The sequence below is a fragment of the Coregonus clupeaformis genome, unplaced genomic scaffold (assembly GCF_020615455.1).
Source record: "Coregonus clupeaformis isolate EN_2021a unplaced genomic scaffold, ASM2061545v1 scaf0009, whole genome shotgun sequence".
Taxonomy (NCBI): Eukaryota; Metazoa; Chordata; class Actinopteri; order Salmoniformes; family Salmonidae; genus Coregonus; species Coregonus clupeaformis.
Window position 1 is genome coordinate 1,129,642 of NW_025533464.1, and position 21,287 is coordinate 1,150,928.

At 43.8% G+C, this 21,287-nt stretch overlaps 1 protein-coding gene across 1 annotated transcript in view; it reads left to right on the plus strand.

Moving 5' to 3' along the window:
* Nucleotides 1-43: 43 nt before the first annotated feature.
* The window catches only part of LOC121575705 (EF-hand calcium-binding domain-containing protein 6), a 33,417-nt gene continuing 12,173 nt past the window's right edge, over nt 44-21,287 (plus strand). Inside the window, exons 1-17 of the mRNA XM_041888989.2 lie at nt 44-105; nt 951-1,205; nt 1,361-1,581; nt 8,114-8,352; nt 8,834-8,900; nt 14,647-14,783; nt 15,554-15,672; nt 15,870-16,006; nt 16,993-17,141; nt 17,523-17,624; nt 17,818-17,908; nt 18,832-19,134; nt 19,209-19,289; nt 19,431-19,591; nt 19,871-20,005; nt 20,201-20,414; nt 20,676-20,790. Coding sequence (XP_041744923.2) covers nt 983-1,205; nt 1,361-1,581; nt 8,114-8,352; nt 8,834-8,900; nt 14,647-14,783; nt 15,554-15,672; nt 15,870-16,006; nt 16,993-17,141; nt 17,523-17,624; nt 17,818-17,908; nt 18,832-19,134; nt 19,209-19,289; nt 19,431-19,591; nt 19,871-20,005; nt 20,201-20,414; nt 20,676-20,790 — 2,494 coding nt within the window. The 5' untranslated portion in view covers nt 44-105; nt 951-982. The remainder of the gene's footprint in view (nt 106-950; nt 1,206-1,360; nt 1,582-8,113; nt 8,353-8,833; nt 8,901-14,646; nt 14,784-15,553; nt 15,673-15,869; nt 16,007-16,992; nt 17,142-17,522; nt 17,625-17,817; nt 17,909-18,831; nt 19,135-19,208; nt 19,290-19,430; nt 19,592-19,870; nt 20,006-20,200; nt 20,415-20,675; nt 20,791-21,287) is intronic.

A 21,287-nucleotide genomic window follows, 5' to 3' on the forward strand; every position in this document is an offset into this window, starting at 1 on the left:
TGTTGCGCTTTTACGCAACTAAAGAAACCGAGGGAAACGCAGGTCAGTCTCAGAGAGCGACAATTTCTGACATATATCCAGAGCTACATGACATAAAGAAAGAGGGTAACTATAACATTCAATCAGCAACCAAATTAGTTGTCCTAATGCTACACGATAGAATGAAAAGGACAAATAACATTGGAACAATTCGCAATGATCTAAACTTGAGCAGTAACTTCAGAGGAATAGTTTAAATTTAATTGTAGTATGCTACATTTCTTCCTGCCCTTTTTTTCATGGGTGTTTTTTTAATTGCGGCTTTAAATTAATCAGAGCAAAGTCAAAGAAAATATTTATAAGAAACATGCATTTCAATTGGAGAGATCACAGAAACTAATTCCGATATTTCTAAATTACAAATGGTACTTTCCATTCTAGTGCGAATTCATGAATTAATTTGTGACACAATTTGCATAAAACAACAGGAACGTTTTAATAAACAATTGCCCTTTTGATAATCTAAGCAGGAGGCAAATATGTAAATGTTGTGATTAACCTTGGGGCAACTTCAAAGTTGATGTTAATTATGAAAATGTTAATTTGAAGTAAAATAATGGTTGCCTTTTATGTTTAAATTCTGCTCTCGTCCCGATGTAAAATGTTTCCTATTGCTGTTGCTTTGATTGACTGAGACAAGTTGGCAACCATCTCCTCTACAGGGGGCGTGCCTGACCTGATAGCTAAACACACAATTCAAATCTAATATTAGCCTAGAGTTGATTTATGATGTGTTTGCATTGGGAAGAATAAGACACTGTAAACAATCCTCTTGTGACACAGGAACAGAACACCCTGCTCTCATTAATTATTTCACCTGGGTTTCACCTGTCACACACACACGCATATCAAAAACTCTCCAATGAGTACTGTATGCATCACACCTTCGATTTAATACCCTTCTCTCTCAGCCGTCCCGACAGCTCCAACGGAGGCAGAAGGTATGAGACAGACCCCCCCTTTGGTGCCCCTCAACCTGGGCCTGGGGGACCTGACCCTCATGCCCCGAGGATTGGTCATCGCCCCGTGCCCCTGGACTGCCCCACGTATCAGCATTACACACACACCTGGCCCTGCACACTCATATACACACACACCTCCATACACACCTGTGGAGGGACAGGCAGCAGGGGACCCCAGAAAGACAGCACTGCAGTCAGACTCAGGTGAGTTCATTCATATCTCATTCTCAACTCATAGCTTACTCATAACTTAACATGAGAATGTACAGTAAGGGCAAAACCCTGAAATAAATCTAAACCAAACACACTAAACAGTGTCCCCCATACAGACTCCTAATCACTTCCATGTCCTTCCCCAGTCTCATCGGTACAGTCAGCCCCAGCTGAGCATCTGTCCCTGGGGGAGATCAAGGCCCTGCTCCCCCGGAGGCTGGGGGAGAGGCTGGAGGATGTGAGGGCAGCGTTCAAGGCCCTGGACCCTAAGGGGAGCGGCTCAGTGACCCGGGGGGAGTTCAGACGGGTGGTGGAGGCCTTCCTCTTCCCCCTCACGCAGACCCAGCTCAACGCCATGTTGGCCAAGGTCAGTGAGGGCAGGTGTGAGTCTCTTATAGACTGGTTTGGGATCTGTTTGTGCTGTCTTGCCAACTCCAATGAGATCTCAGACCTGTGGGGTATACTACAAACCAGGTTCAATGAGTTAGCCAGCTAACTTGCCTAAATATTCTGAAATTACTTTATTTAAAGCTGATAGGCATTAAATTGGCATTGTCTAATTGACTCAACAACCAAAAAAACATATCTAAGTTTGGCTTTCTTAATGAACCAGAAAATCCATGATTATTTTTGGTTGTTTATCAACGTTAGCAGGCTAACTAATTGAACCTGCTTTGTAGTATACTCCACAGGTGTAGTACGTTCTGCTCTTGCATAGTCTGACAAAGTAATGCTGATGCTCTAACTCCGGGCTCCACATCGTGACCACTGCCTTGTCATTGACTATATTGGTCACTAGATGGCAGTATAAGACATGAGGTTAGTCTTGGTAATGACAGGTGATGTGCTCCTCTATCACATACTGTAGAATAAGGGTTTTATGGTTCATGGAGAGGGGACACGTTCCTATATCTGAAATTATTAAAAAATTTTCCCACTAAGCCTTACTACATATCCTTGGAGGTCTCTCAGTTTCTTTATAACTTTTTATGGCAAGTGCTGTGCACAGATTGACTTGCCTAGTTAAATAAAAAATAAAAACATGTTTGGTGTGGGTGTCACTGCCTTTTTCTGTGTGCATAACTACACTGAACAAAAATAAAAATGCAGCATGTAAAGTGTTGGTCCCATGTTTCATGAGCTGAAATAAAATATCCCAGAAATGTTCCATACGCACAAAAAGCGATTTTTTCTCAAATGTTGGGCACAAATTTGTTTACATCCCTGTTAGTGAACATTTCTCCTTTGCCAAGATAATCCATCCACCTGACAGGTGTGGCATATCAAGAAGCTGATTAAACAGCATGACCATTACACAGGTGAACTTTGTGCAGGGGACAATAAAAGGCCACTGTAAAATGTGCAGTTTTGTCACACAACACATTCCCACAGATGTATGCACTCACTAACTGTAAGTCGCTCTGGATAAGAGCATCTGCTAAATGACAAAAATAAATAAAAATAAAATGTCTCAAGTTTTGAGGGAGCGTGCAATTGGAATGCTGACTGCAGGTATGTCCACCAGAGCTTTTGCCAGATAATTGAATGTTAATTTCTCAACCATAAGCCGCCACCAATATCGTTTTAGAGAATTTGGCAGTACGTCCAACCGGCCTCACAACCGCAGACCACGTGTAAGGCATTGTGTGGGCGAGCGGTTTGCTAATGTCAACGTTGTGAACAGAGTGCCCCATGGTGGCGGTGGGGTTATGGTATGGGCAGGCATAAGCTACGGACAACGAACATAATTGCATTTTATCGATGGCAATTTCAATGCACAAAAATACCGTGATGAGATCCTGAGGTCCATTGTGAGGCCCATTTAAAAAAAAAGGTATCTGTGACCAACAGATGAATATCTGTATTCCCAGTCATGTGAAATCCATAGATTAGGGCCTAATGAATGTATTTCAATTGACTGATTTCCTCATATAAACTGTAACTCAGTAAAATCAATGAAATTGTTGCATGTTGCGCTTACACTTAGGGACATTTGACTTGTCTTGATGCATCACTGATAGTAATAGTACCATTGGCCACATCGCTCATTGATGAAATTGATCATTCCCTTGCATCGTTTATGAAAGCAGTGGGGACATTGATCAATGTTTAGTGACATAGTGTAGCTGTTCATGCATCTACGTTTTTAGTATTCATATATCTCCCCCATTTGTTCTTTATCCACACCTTTTTATCATTGATCAGTACCAGAGTAGTGTAATGGGGAGTGATATACACCTACAGTTGTTTATCATGTATAAGGTGTATCCCTTCTCCCTCCATCCGTGGTGTGTTGCTGTGCGATGCCTCTCGTCACTCCACAGCGCCAATGTAATTGTCTCCACTGTTCCTCTTTGTTCCGTCTCAGCGCTCACGCCTGACAGTTTGACTGCCTGTCTTTCCCCACACAGATTTCCACCCATAATATCAGCACTTTGTGTTTCTCCCTCTTTCCCTCCCTCCCTCTTCCTCCTCCTCCCCTTCTTTCAGTCTTTCTGTTCCTTATTCATTAAAAAGGATGGTGTTTTTTTTCGAGGGGAGTTGTTGAAAGTTTACTTTAAAGGACTATATTGCAATAGCAGCAGCTGTTGTGCTGGTGACATTTTGATGTGGAAGTCGCTTTGTGCTTGAGGGAGCGAGATGCCACAAGCGGCTTTTTTTCTCTGTCTCCCTCCTCTCTCTCTTTCCTTTTATTTTTTCTCTCACTCATCTGTTTCTCAAACACTTTCAGAGAAGAGATTGAGAACTTGGTGCGTTTTCTTTTAATTTTTTATCGTGATCAATTATTTAGCAGGCGGTGGTTGCCTTACATGTTAAAGAACACTTACTCCAATAACTACAGGGAAGTCCTAGAGCGGAGTTAGAGAGGGAGAATAGTGAGAGAAAGAGAAATAAGACTGACAGACAGACAGACAAACAAGAGATGGACAGAGAGGGAGTGGAGGGAAAGATAGAGAGGTGTATGATGGACAGAGACAGACAGAAAGAGAGAGAGAGAAGGAAGGAAACAGAGTGAGCCTGTCATGTCTGAAAGGTGAAGGTGCCACCCACTACTCAATAATCCCAACCTCTACTACACTGCACATTCAGTATAACATAATGACCTGGGTCTCACCTTCACACTAGAACACTATACCTACAAAGCAGTCTTCCCAGCCCCATTCCTAGATATATAGAGCATGCAGAGCGGTGCAGTACTCCTGTGGTTCTAGCTATGCGTTCCGCTCGGTGCATGCTGATAGCAGTGATAATTAGACAGTGTGGGATCTATAATAAGACTCAATGCCATAGAGCTCTGTAGGGAGCAGAAGCAGTGGATTACACTGTGGTAGGATGTAGGGCAGGGCGTCAGAGACTAGACTTTGATTATGAGCCACCAAAATAGGTGTGTGTGTATATATCTACCTATCCGTGTGTGCGTGTGCTTGCGTGCGTATCTACCTTTCCATCTGTATCCATGTACAGTACAAGTCAAAAGTTTGGACACACCTACTCATTCAAGGGTTTTTCTTTATTTTTACTATTTTCTACATTGTAAAATAATAGTGAAGACATCAAAACTATGAAATAACATATATGGAATCATGTAGTAACCAAAAAGTGTTAAACAAATCAAAATATATTTTATATTTGAGATTCTTCAAATAGCCGCCCTTTGCCTTGATGACAGCTTTGCACACTCTTGGCATTCTCTCAACCAGCTTCACCTGGAATGCTTTTCCAACAGTCTTGAAGGAGTTTCCACATATGCTGAGCACTTGTTGGCTGCTTTTCCTTCACTCTGCGGTCCGACTCATCCCAAACCATCTCAATTGGGTTGAGGTCGGGGGATTGTGGAGGCCAGGTCATCTGATGCAGCACTCCATCACTCTCCTTCTTGGTCAAATAGCCCTTACACAGCCTGGAGGTGTGTTGGGTCATTGTCCTGTTGAAAAACAAATGATAGTCCCACTAAGCCCAAACCAGATGGAATGGCGTATCGCTGCAGAATGCTGTGGTAGCCATGCTGGTTAAGTGTGCCTTGAATTCTAAATAAATCACAGACAGTGTCACCAGCAAAGCACCCCCACACCATAACTCCTCATCCTCCATGCTTTACGTTGGGAAATACACATGCGGAGATCATCCGTTCACAAAGACACGGCAGTTGGAACCAAAAATCTCAAATTTGGACTCAAATTTCCACTGGTCTAATGTCCATTGCTCGTGTTTCTTGGCCCAAGCAGGTCTCTTCTTCTTATTGGTGTCCTTTAGTAGTGGTTTCTTTGCAGCAATTCGACCATGAAGGCCTGATTCACACAGTCCCCTCTGAACAGTTGATGTTGAGATGTGTCTGTTACTTGAACTCTGTGAAGCATTTATTTGGGCTGCAATTTCTGAGGCTGGTAACTCTAATTAACTTATCCTCTGCAGCAGAGGTAACTCTGGGTCTTCCATTCCTGTGGCGGTCCTCATGAGAGCCAGTTTCATCATAGCGCTCGATGGTTTTTGCGACTGCACTTGAAGAAACTTTCAAAGTTCTTGAAATGTTCCGTATTGACTGACCTTCATGTCTTAAAGTAACGATGGACTGTCATTTCTCTTTGCTTATTTGATCTGTTCTTGCCATAATATGGACTTGGTTTATTACCAAATAGGGCTATCTTCTGTATACCTTGTCACAACACAACTGATTGGCTCAAACGCATTAAGAAGGAAAGAAATTCCACAAATTAACTTTTAACAAGGCACACCTGTTAATTGAAATGCATTCCAGGTGACTACCTCATGAAGCTGGTTGAGAGAATGCCAAGAGTGTGCAAAGCTGTCATCAAGGCAAAGGGTGGCTATTTGAAGAATCTCAAATGTAACATATATTTTGATTTGTTTAACACTTTTTTGGTTACTACATGATTCCATATGTGTTATTTCATAGTTTTGATGTCTTCACTATTATTCTACAATGTAAAAAAAAATTTTTAAATAAAGAAAAACCAATGAATGAGTAGGTTTGTCCAAACTTTTGACTGGTAGTGTATGTGTGTATATACAGTTGAAGTCGGAAGTTTACATACACTTAGGTTGGAGTCATTAAAACTCGTTTTTCAACCACTCCACACATTTCTTGTTAACAAACTATTGTTTTGGCAAGTCGGTTAGGACATCTACTTTGTGCAAGTAATTTTTCCAACAATTGTTTACAGATTATTTCACTTATAATTCACTGTATCACAATTCCAGTGGGTCAGAAGTTTACATACACTAAGTTGACTGTGATTGTAGACCTCCACAAGTCTGGTTCATCCTTGGGATTTCCAAAAACCTGAAGGTACCACGTTCATCTGTACAAACAATAGCACGCAAGTATAAACACCATGGGACCACGCAGCCGTCATACCGCTCAGGAAGGAGACGCGTTCTGTCTCCTAGAGATGAACGTACTTTTGTGCGAAAAGTGCAAATCAATCCTAGAACAACAGCAAAGGACCTTGTGAAGATGCTGGAGGAAACGGGTACAAAAGTATCTATATCCACAGTAAAACAAGTCCTATATTGACATAACCTGAAAGGCCGCTCAGCAAGGAAGAAGCCACTGCTCCAAAACCGCCATAAAAAAGCCAGACTACGGTTTGCAACTGCACATGGGGACAAAGATCTTACTTTTTGGAGAAATGTCCTCTGGTTTGATGAAACAAAAATAGAACTGTTTGGCCATAATGACCATCGTTATGTTTGGAGGAAAAAGGGGAACGCTTGCAAGCCGAAGAACACCATCCCAACCGTGAAGTACGGGGGTGGCAGCATCATGCTGTGGGGGTGCTTTGCTGCAGGAGGGACTGGTGCACTTCACAAAATAGATGGCATCATGAGGAAGGAAAATTATGTGGATATATTGAAGCAACATCTCAAGACATCAGTCAGGAAGTTAAAGCTTGGTCGCAAATGGGTCTTCCAAATGGACAATGACCCCAAGCATATTTCCAAAGTTGTGGCAAAATGGCTTAAGGACAACAAAGTCAAGGTATTGGAGTGGCCATCACAAAGCCCTGACCTCAATCCTATAGAAAATTCTGTGGGCAGAACTGAAAAAGCGTGCGAGCAAGGAGGCCTACAAACCTTACTTAGTTACACCAGCTTTGTCAGGAGGAATGGGCCAAAATTCACCCAACTTATTGTGGGAAGCAACCCGAAACGTTTAACCCAAATTAAACAAGTTTGAGGCAATGCTACCAAATACTAATTGACTGTATGTAAACTTCTGACCCACTGGGAATGTGATGAAATAATTAAAAGCTGAAAGAAATCATTCTCTCTACTATCATTCTGACATTTACATTTCTTAAAATAAAGTGGTGATCCTAACTGACCTAAAACAGGGAATTTTTACTAGGATTAAATGTCAGGAATTGTGAAAATCTGAGTTTAAATGTATTTGGCTAAGGTGCATGTAAACTTCCGACATCAACTGTATGTGTGTGTGTGTGTGTGTGTGTGTGTGTGTGTGTGTTGCTGTGTGGCTTACTTAAGAAAGATACTGTTCCACTGTTGGAGTCAGGATAAAAGTAGTGGGTTGATTCCCCAGGTGTGACCTTTTTTAAACATCTCCTATTCCCAGACCCAGAATTACAGCTCACCTGACGCTACACAGGCAGAACACTGCTCTTACCGTCTGACACCATGGAGACTTGATTACTCTTCACTTTGGTTGTTGTGGGCAATAGTCTGGAGTTGCTCCTAAGTTTTAGAAAAATATATATACTTTTTTCTTTCTGTTCGTATTTAAATGTCAGCATTACTATCATGATTATGATGAACGTGATCATGATCATCCTCCTTATCACCATCACCATCCTTGTCCATTCTCTACCAGTGATCCATATACGCTGAGTAAACAGTCTGACTTTGTTGGTCTCCTGTAGGTGTCTAAGAGAGACAGTGTAACGGTGGACTACATGGACTTCCTGAGGAGGTACAGCAGGGTGACTGCAGCACAGAGACCAGACAGCTCTACACCCTCCTCTACAGCACAGAGACCCTACAGCTCTACACCCTCCTCTACAGCACAGAGACCACACAGCTCTACACCCTCCTCTACAGCACAGAGACCCTACAGCTCTACACCCTCCTCTACAGCACAGAGACCAGACAGCAACACCAGGTGGGTACATCACCATTACACTGTAACCTGCATAGGTGAAAAGACTATCTGTGTTACATGATCCTATGGTTGGTTTGGTTCAGCAGGTTGACCTCTCTCTCTCTCTCTCTCTCTCTCTCTCTCTCTCTCTCTCTCTCTCCCTCTCTCTCTCTCTCTCTCTCTCTCTCTCTCTCTCTCTCTCTCTCTCTCTCTCTCTCTCTCTCTCTCTCTCTCTCTCTCTCTCTCTCTCTCTCTCTCTCTCTCTCTCTCTCTCTCTCTCTCTCTCTCTCTCTCTCTCTCTCTCTCTCTCTCTCTCTCTCTCTCTCTCTCTCTCTCTCTCTCTCTCTCTCTCTCTCTCTCTCTCTCTCTCTCTCTCTCTCTCTCTCTCTCTCTCTCTCTCTCTCTCTCTCTCTCTCTCTCTCTCTCTCTCTCTCTCTCTCTCTCTCTCTCTCTCTCTCTCTGTCTGTCTGTCTGTCTGTCTGTCTGTCTGTCACTCACTCAGGTGTGTCTCTGGATCAGACCAGAGAGGTATGACCCTGACTGAGATACAGCAACGCCTCAAACACAAGGTTTGGGTGACACACACACACACACACACACACACACACACACCTTGTTGTTTCAACACAAGGCTGGAGAAGATAGACACCGTTCTATATAAAAGGGAGGTGACAAACATGACCAAATGACATGTGTATGTGGGCGGTGAAGTGATTCATCTGTGAAATTTGTTTACATCCCTGGTAGTGAGCATTTATCCTTTGCCAAGATAATCCATCCACTTGACAGGTGTGGCATATCAAGAAGCTGATTAAACAGCATGATCATTACACAGGTGCACCTTGTGCTGGGGCCAATAAAAGGTCACTCTAAAATGTGCAGTTTTGTCACATTACACAATGCCACAGATGTCTCATGTTTTGAGGGAGCATGCAATTGGCATGCTGACTGCAGGAATGTCCACCAGAGCTGTTGCCAGAAAATTGAATGTTAATTTCTCTAACATAAGCCGCCTCCAACGTCGTTTTAGAAATGTTGGCAGTACGTCCAACCGGCCTCACAACCGCAGACCATGTGTATGGCATTGTGTGGGCGAGCGGTTTGCTGATGTCAACGTTGTGAACAAAGTGCCCCATGATGACGGTGGGGTTATGGTATGGGCAGGCATAAGCTGAGGCCAATTGTTGTGCCATTCATCCGCAGCCATCACCTCATGTTGCAGCATGATATTGCACAGCCCCATGTCGCAAGGATATGTATACAATTCCTGGAAGCTGAAAATGTCCCAGTTCTTCCATGGCCTGCATACTCACCAGACATGTCACCCATTGAGCATGTTTGGGATGCTCTAGAGCGACGTGTACGACAACGTGTTCCAGTTCTCGCTAATATCCAGCAACTTCACATAGCCATTGAAGAGGAGTGGGACAACATTCCACAGGCCACAATCAACAGCCTGATCAACTATATGTGAAGGAGATGTGTCGCACTGCATGAGGAAAATGGTGGTCACACCAGATACTGACTGGTTTTCTGATCCACGCCTTTTTTTAAAGGTATATGACCAGACGCATTCCCAGGCATGTGAAATCCATAGATTAGGGCCTAATTAATTTATTTCAATTGACTGATTTTCTTATATGAACTGTAACTCAGTAGAATATTTGTTTTCAGTGTATAATGAAACCATCTGTATTTGCATTTTGCAGTGCATATGTTCCAGATATTAACTAGGTTGTTTATTGTGATGTGAAATAGAGGATGGTACTAAATGGAATCAGTGGTTAAATGAAGCCCTCTGTGGTTGGGGCTGTCACAGTTCTGTTCTGTTGGGTTGTACAACAGGCTGCTGTGCAGTGGGTAATGTAGTAACGTGTTCTATTCACACACATGCAGCCCAGCCACACACGGCCCAAAGGCACTGATCTACACATTCATTTACACATTTATCCCGCACTCTCTTTCTGTCTCTCTTTCTTTCTCTCTCATGCCATTCTGTTGTCTTTCTATGACATTGATCTTCTGGCTTTATGACTCTCACTCCATCTCCATCTATCACACTTTCATTAAGTCTTCCTGATCATCTTTATATCCTGTCATCACTCCATCTCTCTACAGATGTAGGATCCTAATTTGATCACTCTTTTGTTGCTGTTTCCACTTTAAAATGTCATACTTGATTTGCCCTAATGAAAAATGTTTTAACCCCTACAAAAAAATCAATTAATTATAATCAAAATAATTCAAATTTCCTGTTGCTGCATGATTATTTTCCTGCTGTAGTAAACTGGCTCAAATTAAGATCCTACACCTGCATCTCTCTATCACCCCTCCATCTCCCACCTATACAACACAGTACACTCTTAGAAAATAGGGTTCCAAAAAGGTTATTCGGCTGTCTCCATAGGAGAACCCTTTTTGGTTCAAGGTAGAACCATTTTGGGTTCCAAGTAGAACCCTCTGTGGAAAAGGTTCTACATTGAACCCAAAACAGTTCTAATTGGAATCAAAAGGGTTCTACCTGGAACCAAAAAGGGTTCTTCAAGGGACAGCCGAAGAACCCTTTTAGGTTCTAGAGAGCACTTTTTTTTCTAAGAGTGTACATCAAAGCTCAGGTCAGTCACACGTGTGTGTGTGAGTGTATGAGTGTGTGTGTGTGTGTGTGTGCATGCGTGTGCGTGCATGTATGAGTGTGTATATGCCTGTGGGTGTTTGTGAGTGTGTGTGTCTCTGGTCACTCTCTGATGAGTCGTCTCTGCAGAGCTTGGTGAGTCTCAGAGGAACAGCTGTGGCTGGTAATGAGTGATGCACACACACATATGATGAAGTACCAGTCACAGCTGTTTACCCTGCACACGCGCCTCACTTATCAATATTCAATTAAGACCGCAGTCCCCCTCTTACCTCCCTCCTCTGATACCTCCCATCTCCACCTCCCTGGAGCAGTGCAGAGTGAGAACATTAGCTCACCTCTGGAGTAACCATCCAAGGACCTTTGAATGAGGAACACTCTCTGTCTTTCTGCTCTCGTCTCACTCTCTGTTTCTCTCGCTGTGTTTATCTCGCTGTCTATCTGAGTGGGCTCTCTATGTCTTTCGCTGTTCCAGAACTTCTCATTCATTCCATTCCTCTCATTCAATCAATAATACTTTTGTAAGTCCAACTTTCCTCATGCTTAACTTCAAATGCATCTAAAATAGTTTTAGCTATGTCACCTTGAATAGAGGCGCATGCTTTGAGTCTCAGTTTCTCTACTTCCCCAAATCCCCCTCTATCCCCCTCCGTACCCCCACCTCTACTGATATGCTCTAACCAGAAGAATTACCCCCCTAACTGACAGACACAAGTAAAGGCAGCAGCACTCTTCTCTCTGATCTACTCTCTCTCTTTTCTTCTCTTTCATTTCCTTCTCTCTCCCTCTCTCTCCTCTTTCATCCCTCTCTCCCTCTCTCTGTGTCACTGTGATTTTTCCTCTTAACTTCTATTTGTGATCCATTTCCCTTCATTTCCCTCTCTCTCCCTCGCTCTCCCTCTCTCTCCTCTTTCATCCCTCTCTTCAGAGAGCCACCCGTGTCCCTCTGCTTGTCTCCTACCCATAATTCATAGTGACAGGAAAGGTTAGATTGCGCATGGAGGAGTTCTGGTTGACAGAAAGAGGAGAGAGAACACTATTTAGGCCTTTCATTACACACTGTTTACAAGACGTGTTCAGAGTCAGACCTATACTCACACTCACACATCACCATACAATTGACCCTACTCAACGACACTGTAAATAATGACAAGTTACTGTGGCTTCACTGGCTTGTCAGTTGTTTGAGATAGAGAAATATACATTTACATAAGTCATTTGTCAGACACTCTTATCCAGAGCGACTTCCAGTAGTGAGTGAATACATGTTCATACTTTTTATGTATAAAATATAGACTATAACCAGAGGAAGGCAATGTTTGAAACAGGGAATTGAGAAAAAGAGTGAGAAAGGGAGAAGGAGAGAGAGAGAGAGAGAGCGAGAGCGAGAGCGAGAGCGAGAGCGAGAGCGAGAGCGAGAGAGAGAGAGAGAGAGAGAGAGAGAGAAAGGATATGTAGCCAGGAGTCACAGTCAGTAACCCATCCCCAAACGCCCCTTTGAGGGACTAGATCTGTGGCTGTGTTATCCATCTCATTCTAACCAGCTCACAAGGACACACACACACACACACACAAATATATCCTGGTGGATTAACATATAACAGGCCAGTAAACAAAAACAACAGAGATTTCATTAATTAACGAGCGCAGGGCCGGCCGGGCGGATGGCGAGGGGCGCTAAGACACTCTCACTGTGGCACCATGCCAGGCCCCCAGACATGCCAACCTGAACACAGCTGCCTAATGGAGAACTGGCACTGGCTGGGACAGGGATGGGGACAGGGATGGGAGACAGGGATGGGAGACAAGGGAGACAGGGAGGAAGGGATGGGAGAGGGGGAAGGGACGGAGGGAGATTTAGACAGAGGAGCGATATGGAGATAGAGGGATGGGAGAGAGAGGGCAAGAAAAGGATGGAGGCAAGGGAGGGGAGAAAGAGAGAGAGAGGAAGGGAGACACAGAGAGACAGAGAAAAGCAGACAGAAAGAGAAAGAAAAAAGTTAGCAAGAGCGAGTAAGCAAGCGAGAGGGAGAATAGAGAAGGAAGAAACAAAGATAGATAAAAGGAGAGAGGAGAGGGGGAGTAGCCATAGCCCATGTGTGCAGATAGAGGAGGAGATAGAGAGATAGTGCTGGAGATTGGATGACGATATCCCTGTGTCTCTGCTCATTAATAGTGTAAGTTCTCCTCTCTCTTTCTCCTTTGTGATTTTAACACGTTTCTAATTAGCTTTTGGGGGGAGGGATGGAGAGATGGAGGAATCATATTTATATCGGTCTTTAATAAATTCCCTTTCATTTGATCTTTTTTTAAACACGACACAACGGTATAGCTAGCGTTTCCATTCCCCTGACTCCAGCAGAAGAGAATGAAAGCTGGTCCTAATGCAAGGGGTAATTGGTATGCTTGTCGGAAAGCTTTCATAGTTGTCGAAGTTGTTAGATTCTACAAACAGTGGGAGATTTTTCAGAAGTTAACAACAGAGAATCAAAACGACTCAAACGACTTTGGAATCGATTCTTGAATCAGTATTGTTCATTATGATGCACAAAATGAGGAGACACTAAAGGGTACTATATAATGCTATCATTTTAGGTCCGTTAATGTGACTTGGGTGGTGTTCGTTAGGGAAGTGTTTTCTATTGTTTCAGGTAGTCACTCCCTATTTCTGTCCATTTTCTTCTGTTTGGTGCCTAATGAATACAACCCTGAGGGTGTTCTATCAGCTTGTTTTCTGTCAGTCTAACCTTCTCCATTTGGAGGGACAGTATTATGTGCGACACACTGCCGTTTAGACAATGTCCGTGTGATAGCCCAGTGGGGAGAGGGAGGTTCCCCTGCTTGTCTTTCAGGGAGACGTTTGGCAGTGCTGCTAATCAGAGTGCAATTAGACAGAGAACTCTTTGGGCGACAGAAAACTCTGATTACCCAAGAGTCAACGGGGTATATTTAGTATCTATCTGTTTCTGTTCCTCCATGGTTGCCATGGCGCCCCGGAGCTACGAGCTGAAGTGTGGAGGAGAACGAGGAAAGCTGGAGGAAGGAGTGATCACACAGTGGCTCTAAAGGACACTCCCTATAACTAACCCAACACCATTTACTTTATGGCTTGTCAACCTATAGATCTACAGTATACTGTACTTATCACCTGCATAACTACCCACAAATGTTACCACTTACCGCCTGTAACCTACAACCACCTACAAACATAAATGTACCCCCTCAACCCCTCTAGAAGTACCCCAAACACAAACCCAGCTATCTGCCCTAACCCCTCATGAAACCATTTACCCAAAAATCGCACTCCAACTACCCCCCATTACAATCACAAAATAAGTCTGACTTAAATCAGTCTGTATCTAGCCTCCAAACCCAAACCTAGTTTAATCTCTCTGACTCAGCCCTCATCCCTCTAACATCCCTCTCCTTCCCCTCTGCTCTGTCTCTGTCTCTCAGAAGTCTGCAGTACTTGTTTTTACACCCTCCCCTCTCACCCCAACACATTGCTTTGGGGATCAGAACACATTCTGCTCCGCTCTGCATCAACAGATCAAGGCTTCAGAATCAGAGGCGTCAATACCACTGCTTGTGCAGATTAATGTCAGAGAGCTGCAGACAGAGTTTAGGAGTTCACACACACACACACACTTCTGAGTTGTTTTTATGGTTTTGAAACTCTGCAGATTGGGAGCAACCTGAAGAATATAATCCGGGCCTTTCGTGTGTTCGACTACAACCGAGACGGACAGATCCAGCAACACGAGCTGCGCAGGATACTGGAGAACTACTGCTTCCCCTTAACACAGAGAGACTACCAGAGGTGGGAGAGAGGGTCCAATACATACAAGCATACACACACCCATCATGGATGACGGATCCAACTATTTCCAGTACTCCCTACGGTCAGAAGTAATCTTTTGGATAGGACATGATAACTAATGCTAACTTTGTGGTCAGTCCTTTGTCTTTTCATTGAGAGAGAGCTAATTGACGTTTAAAACTTTGGGCCCTGCAGTCAAATCCACTCCAGGAACATCACCCAACTTTTAGTGATGTGGCTCTAGAGGATTCTGTGTGACAGGTTCATTTAACATGGCTTTAATTGGTTTCAGTCCTCAGGACGCTCTCTCTCTCTCTCTCTCTCTCTCTCTCTCTCTCTCTCTCTCTCTCTCTCTCTCTCTCTCTCTCTCTCTCTCTCTCTCTCTCTCTCTCTCTCTCTCTCTCTCTCTCTCTCTCTCTCTCTCTCTCTCTCTCTCTCTCTCTCTCTCTCTCTCTCTCTCTCTCTCTCTCTCTCTCTCTCTCTCTCTCTCTCTCTCTCTCTCTCTCTCTCTCTCTCTCTCTCTCTCTCTCTCTCTCTCTCTCTCTCTCTCTCTCTCTCTCTCTCTCTCTCTCTCTCTCTCTCTCTCTCTCTCTCTCTCTCTCTCTCTCTCTCTCTCTCTCTCTCTCTCTCTCTCTCTCTCTCTCTCTCTCTCTCTCTCTCTCTCTCTCTCTCTCTCTCTCTCTCTCTCTCTCTCTCTCGATCTTTGGTTTACTTACCCAATAAAACGGACTATGATTTGATCCCTTAACCCAGTCTCCTCTCCACTGCAGACTGTGGACCCACTACAGCCCTAACAACATGGCAACCATGTCCTACAAAGTGTTCCTGGAGAAGCTGGGCCTGGACTCTAACAAGTACAGGAAGTTTGTCCCAGAGCTTCCAAAGCTAGGTAACGTAGGAGTCTTATTGTATGATAGGAGGGCATAATAACTCAAATGACTACAATCAGTTCATAAGGCACTCAAATAGCTGTTTAGAGACACACAGACCTGCAGACAAATATACACAAAGAGTTTCAACCATTAAGCTACAGCTGAACACGTCAATCTGTCTTGGACATGACTGATGACATTGTGTGTTTTATAGCGTTGGGCTGGCAAGGAATTAGTCCTACAGACAAGACAAAACAGAGGAACAGAGCAGCGTCCCAGAATGCAACAGGAGATACACAGGAGCTCCAAGGACTGACTCAAGACAAGCTGCAGACGCTCTTCCTGAAAAAGGTAGAATTGTCAACTTTGATGGCACCATGATAATGTATTGTGGCTGTTATGATGTTAGGGCATAGTATTGTGAGGACCGAGGTAGAGTTACGAGATTATTGGTTTGGGGCCATGAAGTCTACATTCCTTATGTTAAAGGAGATTACTGATGTTTATGGTAGTATGATTGATGGACAGGATATAATGTCCTGGGGCAAAGGGTAATAACAACAGTGAAAGGGTGACTATGATGGTTGCCAGATGTATGTGAAAGGAAGGATAACCAAGAGTATAAAAGCTGTGAGATTTGTGTGTGTGGGAAGTTCAATTGACAAAGGGCAGAGCTATGTCCGTTTGTTAGATGAACCCACGAGTATAAAATCTCCAAGTAAATTCTTGCATCTTGAACTTCTCAATACCAGAAACTCATCGTAACAGTGGCCAACTCAGTGGAATTGCCCAACAAACAGAGATTATCCACTAGCTAAACATTTGGCCAACTGCAAAAATACTTTATCAAGGTCACTGTTGAAAAGTGAAAGCATCACACGGTATAATTGGGAGGATACCATCTATCCAGATTGTTTTAAGCTAAGACAGTGTGTGTGTTTGTGTGCGTGTGCGTGCATGCATGTGTTTGTATACTCCTGCTTGTCTATGTGTGCGTAGTTGTGTGTGTTTTATTAATTCTGTTTGTATGTCACCATCTGGCCCTGTTCCGTGTGTTATCCTCTTAGATGAGACAGAGAGGGGAAATTGGCTCTAAGTGGCGCGCTAGTATGCGTCGCGACAGAGGGAACACTTCTCATTAAAATGTTTGCCCAGAAAAATCTGCTCCTGAGTTAGTGTGTTAATCATGACTAATTTGTGGGAAGGCAGCAGCAGTGTAGTACTGCACATCATATAGGGGTGATCCCCATAGCAACCACAGCGTTGAGTCACTTCCTGTCATTAGTGTTGTGTGTCTACTCCCCAACGTAAAGTGTGTGTGTGTGTGTCTCTGTTAGTTGTGTGTGAGCTGTACCCTAGTATGGCGAGCACTGCAGGCGTTTGATGTCACCCACTCTGGACTGGTGTCACAGGAAGACCTGAGGGCCATCCTCAGCAGCTTCCTGTTTCCCATGAGCCTCAGCACCTTCCAGAGCCTGACCTGCCGGTATGAAAGTGAACATAGTGACACGGTTAACTTAATTACTATGCTCTCTTTCTGTTACCAATTCCCTGCTGGTGACTCTTATCAGCACCACACAACACTTTCAAATGTTATCTAGGATAACCCAGAACTAAAATCTTGCATTATTTGGTCAGATGCTCGACTGTGTTTACGTAGTCTGTCCACGAGAGATTATTTCAAATTCACACTCCACTCCCCATCCCCCAGGAGCGGTGCCTGAGAGTCTAGCACTTCCCCTTCCATTTGACCAATCCTTCACTGCTTTCTGACATTTCTGGATCCAGAGTCTCAATGTTAACAAGATGAATGTGTGTTGACATTTGTCGTGTGTTTGTTTGTGTGGTGTGTGTGTGTATGCTGTAGTTTTGGGGTGAGAGCAACAGGGCCTGTGCTATGGAAACAGTTCCTGGGTCAGTTTCAGGGTCCAGTCACAGAGGAGGACCACACCACTCCTCAAACAGACAGGTCAGTTAACTCTAACTACTGCCCCCAGATCTGCTATACAAGGAACACATTCCATACTACATTACTATATGCTATTACTCTCCTCTCTACTTTATGACCTCTCGTTCTGGACTTCCAATACACCTTTCAATCACTATCGACCGTCCTCTCTCTCCATCTTTCCCAATCTCTCGCTCCTCCTCTTCTCTCCTAGGGTTCCTGAGCTACCTGATGCAGAGGAGGGCCATCGGAGTCTGACGGCGTTCTACCCTATACTGAAGAGAGCCTTCAAACAGTTGGACAGGGTAAGAGACAAGTCCTCACTAAGGAGTGGAACAGGGGACAGGAGATAAAACTATAAGAACTTGCACAGTGTAAAAGATTTTGATAAACACATTACATCAGCAGATTACAGATAGGCAGACCATTAGATGCAGCTATTGATGTCCAAAAACTCAGTTACATATGGACACTAGTTACTCACTCAGTCAGTAACCATATGTTCACTTGACAACCATGTCCAACATCAACATCATCGTGCCTCAAGTTCTATCTCAAGATTTTCAAATTAGTCCACATCAGCCATATGAAACTTGATAGTTACACAAAACTTTAGTGGAAAATATATCTTAGATTAATTCACAGCGATGTTTGATGTTGATAGACTACAGCTACACAAAACAATCATGGTTTCCAAGTTTGAGCGTGTCTGAAGCCTATCCCAGATATGAAATCAAAACATATCTGCCAGAAACTCCTCCTTTTATGGCACAAAATAAATAAATAAATCCCGCCATCAACTGTTTTAATAATCAATTCTGTGGGTACTAGATCAAACACGGCGTCCACACACCGCCCGCCAATAATGATCTTTTCCAGACAGGCAGGTTTGTGTTTTAGACAGACTCTGGGGAGAAGTTAGGCTGGGATGAGATACGCTGATTCACAATGTGTCTCTGTGATTCACCAAACAAAATAAAGCTACTACTGTTAAAAACGACACAAGGGCAACAGACGGCTGGCTAATGGTAAAGCAACACTTTTACACAAGCCTATGGATGCTAATGTAAGAAGATCACTTTTCAACACCAACACATAGCAACTAATGTTATCTAACTATTTTACACAAAAACACTTCACTATTCAAAACTGGGGCTTCAAGCACAAATTATCCATTATCCTAGAATAGGAAGAGAGCTCAAATAGGGTGTGTCATGTCTCTCTACAGGGTAGGATAGGGAGGATCACTAGGGCAGACCTTCGTCAGGCTTTGGAGGTCCCCCAGTATAACCTGAGGGGTCCCCAAGGCTCCTGGTCCAGCTGCAGGGAGCCCCACACCCCCAGGCCCCGTCTGAGCCCAGACCAGGTCAGAGAGCTCTTGATCCTGCTGGACCCAGAGCACACTGGGCTCATCACCCAGCCCAGCCTGGAGCTCCTCAACCCCAGGAGGGTGCACTCTGCCCCGGGAAGGGAGACACTACACACCCCTACTGGAGGGTGGAAGGAGGAGGTCATGGAGGAGGCGGCTCAGGTACAGGAAGTTCAGCGTGTGTATGTGTGTGTTGATGTGTTGGCATATGTTCATGTGTGTGTCTGTTGACTAAGGAGGAGAAGAGGGAGTTGAATGAGACTCAGTCTCCACAGTGGATTGAAAAGGCACCCACGAAAGCAGACACATGGACTACCGTAAATAAACTACAAAACACAACATAGCACAGATTTTTTTTTAATATATTGAGTAATGAAACAGACAGTTCCTCTCTGTTGTGTTGTGTATATTGAGGTGTGTATTGCTGTGTGTATTTTGGTGTGTGTGTGTGTCTGCAGGTGAAGGGCTTGCTGTGTGATAAGCTGAGTGATCAGATAGGTCCCATGTTGGGGGCTTTAGGAGACTGTGACCCTCGACAGACAGGATCTGTTCGCCATGAAGACCTGAGAAGGATCATACAATGTTACGGCTTGCCCCTCTCACACACACACTTCAACAAGTGAGAAACCAATCCCTCTTGTGGCCACATACTTCAACAAGACTTAATGTCCTCCAAAAATGATGAACACATAAAAACTACTGATTACAATTTGAACTCTATAGGTTTATTTATTTATTTATTTAAATTCCATACATTTTGAAGGATACAAATTCAAATGTGTTACAAAAATCTATACATCCTTCTTAAAAATGTTAACACAATTCATTACCTTCTTATTCTTCCAGAGCATAGCCAGCTTAGAGGTGATATGTTGTGTTTGTGTCCTGTGTACTGTAGGCTGTGTGAGGCCGGTTTAGACCCAGACCCAGGGTCATGCAGGGTCAGGTATAGACAGGTCCTGAGGGCCCTGGGCCTGCCTACAGGAGAGACACAGACAGGCACTATTCACTACCGCCACAAGGGCTCTGACAGGTACGGAGAACAGAGGCAGAGAGAGATAGAAGGGAGAACGTGAGAGATGAAGAGAGAAAGAGGGAGAGAAAGGTGTTCAGACAGAGACAGGGGGTCCATAATAACAAAGGGTCAAGTTAAGTAATAGAGGCGTTAGAGAGGAAGGAAGTGTTTTTTGTTCTAATGCAACATGTACTACATTTCCGTCACCAACAGACTGAACTCCCAATCCCAGAATGCCTTGGAGAACAACAGGCCAGTGCGTCCCCTCAGCGCCACTGTGGGGGGTCCAAGGGTTCGCACAGTGGAGAACATCATGTTCAGGAAGCTCAAAGAGAGGCTGGACCACAGACACGTTACCCTTGATGACCATATCCGGGCAACGGTCAGAAGCTCAGGCGGAATGCTGTCGTTGAGAGATCTAAAGAAGGTCAGAAGTTCGAGACAGTCGTGTATACTTGACCTCTACTTGACCCCTGCTGTACTTGAGCTCTGCTTGGAATTAAATAATAAGTAGAAAACTTTCAAGCTCTCAGGGCCTTGACATGAGTGGTCCTTTATGTGAGCCACAGTTTCTTTTTATGACGATTATATCACTATCACAAGTATCTTATCTGACATCTTTGTATAGGACATGCACCTTATCCTAATGTAGTCCCAACCTATTTCCTTGTTATCCCAACATTCCCAGATACTGGATGACAGCAGGATTACCTTGGATGAGAAGCAGTTCCGCAAGCTCAACGTATCGCTTGGTTTCAAAGATGGAAAAATGTCTTGTTCGGCTTTCCTGGCTAAGTATGATGGTACGAGTCGAGTTTAACTCTTAACTTGCCATGGTCAAGAGACTCAGACTGATCTCTAAATTAGTGTCCTAGGAAGGAGAGTTAAAGAGAGGGTGATTGCCACTTGAAAACCCCTCAAAAATTATCTTCCCCAACCCTCCACAACCAGCACCCCACCCACAGCGATCAAAGGCTATCCCCCTGCCTCCTGTAAAATGATGTCTCTGTTACCACATGAGTCATTGGAGAGCTCATTGAGATTATAAATAGATCTCTCATTAGTACAGAGGATAGGAGGGAGAAGCAGAATCCCTCTTATTGCTGACTGTTTGGGGTAATTATGAGTTTTGGAAGGAGAATGGAAGCAGCAGGGCACCACTCTAATTCGTATCCTCGATTTGTTTAAAAAAAAATTACATTCAACAGAATCAGGACTTAAACCTAGCCATGTTTGCAAAGTGCAACATTTACACCCGTGCGTCAATCTAAGTAATATAATAAAGAAATCGCAATCAAAA